This window comes from Hipposideros armiger, unplaced genomic scaffold, assembly GCF_001890085.2.
Source record: "Hipposideros armiger isolate ML-2016 unplaced genomic scaffold, ASM189008v1 scaffold_293, whole genome shotgun sequence".
Lineage (NCBI taxonomy): Eukaryota > Metazoa > Chordata > Mammalia > Chiroptera > Hipposideridae > Hipposideros > Hipposideros armiger.
The window spans coordinates 1,169,807-1,171,479 of NW_017731643.1; the positions used below are offsets into that span (position 1 = coordinate 1,169,807).

At 52.8% G+C, this 1,673-nt stretch overlaps 1 protein-coding gene across 1 annotated transcript in view; it reads left to right on the forward strand.

Annotated features, from left to right (window-relative positions):
- Positions 1–399, forward strand: part of PSEN2 (presenilin 2) — a 36,935-nt gene extending 36,536 nt beyond the window's left edge. Inside the window, exon 10 of the mRNA XM_019659016.1 lies at positions 244–399. Within this exon, the coding sequence (XP_019514561.1) occupies positions 244–399 (156 nt within the window). The remainder of the gene's footprint in view (positions 1–243) is intronic.
- The last annotated feature ends 1,274 nt before the right edge of the window (positions 400–1,673 follow it).

Genomic DNA, 1,673 nt, shown 5'->3' on the forward strand with positions numbered 1-1,673 from the left:
CATCTCATGTCACTATGGTCTGGTGGAGGCAACACTGTTCTAGGAGTCAGGAGGCCCGCAGGGGTGACAACCCCTGCCCTTGGGCCCCTCGCAGAGCTGCTGAGAGGACCAGGGGAGGACCAGGGCTGTTGTGTGACAACTCCTTGACAAGCTCCTGAGCCTGGGGACTGGGCCATCACTAACTGCTCACCACCCCGTCCACACCAGTGGTCATCACCTCCCCCTCACCTTTGTGTCCTGCAGGGCTTGTGTCTGACCCTCCTGCTGCTCGCCGTGTTCAAGAAAGCACTGCCTGCCCTCCCCATCTCCATCACGTTTGGGCTCATCTTCTACTTCTCCACAGACAACCTGGTGCGCCCTTTCATGGACACCTTGGCCTCCCATCAGCTCTACATCTGAAGGGACGTGTGGCACTGTGGCCGGAAGCTGTAGGAAATTGTAATTGGATGCAGTTGTATAGTTTTACACTCTAGTGCCATATATTTTTAAGATTTTTCTTTCCTTAAAAAAAAAAAAAAAGAAAAGAAAAGAGAAAAGCGTGTTTATTTTGTGAAGAAGAAGAACCAGCGTTTTGGTGCTAGTTGTTTTGTCACCGGACTGTGGCTCATCTCTTCATGAGCACTCGCTTCACCGACAGGAAACAGGAAGTCCATCCAGATGAACTGAGGAAGGTCCGTGAGGTGAGGAGCAGCATGGAGAAGGCCACCCCGTCACGCCTCACAGCCTGGAGTGTTCCAAGGGCCAAGATGAAGGATTTTGTGCAGGAGTTCGTGCCTGGGATGGCACTTAGCACCTGATCACTCTGGTCAAAGAAGAAAAGCCAATTTTCTCTGCAAGGAATGTTCCCCATGTTTTGTGTGTGATGTCATTGTTATTTTATTATCCTTAGAAACCGAGTCCTGTTCTTGTTACAGCAGTTCCTGCTGGGAAGTGGCTTAATATTAATGTCAATAAATAGATGAATTCTGTTGGAATGTTGGCGCTTGGTCTGTTTGTCAGTATCGGTCCTTCTCCCTGTATCTCCTGACCACCCCTGGGACTATGTGTTCTCCGGGCCCAGAAAGGAGATTTGTCCAGTTATGAAAGAGAGAGGCCTAACTGCCCCCCTCCTTCCTGCTGCAATCATTTCTTTAACTAGAAAGTTTCCTAAGCAGAGAGAGCTGTGCAGAGAGCAGGGACGCCTGGTGGCTGACAGCTCGGAGGTGTGACANTGAGCACTGGAAGCCATTGGGTTTGGGGTTGTGTGGGAGGAGGGACATGACCAGGAGCACTGGGAGCACGTGGTATCCTGACACGAGCACTTGAGTGGCCTGTAGGATGTCTCATTGTAGCTGTGGGGGACATGGGGTGTGGGCTCTGGGCTCAGAGGGCAGGCGAGGCTGGGCAGGTGAGCCACTGACAGCACTGCCACACGTGGAGGCCAACAGTGGGCTGTGCAGCATGGGGCAAGGGCAGAGTTGGGGTGGTCGCTTCCCCAGGAGAGACCCATGTGTCTGGGGATACAGGAGGAGCTGGTGCAGAACAGTCTTAAAGGCGTGTCCAGAGATGTCCCGAGATGGTTATGTTCCCAAGGGAGTCATTCCACAATTATGGACCGCCTGCTAAGTGCCAGATGGCACACGGGAGCAGGGAGGTGCTACAGAATTCACACTGCCTCTGCCCTCCAGCCATTC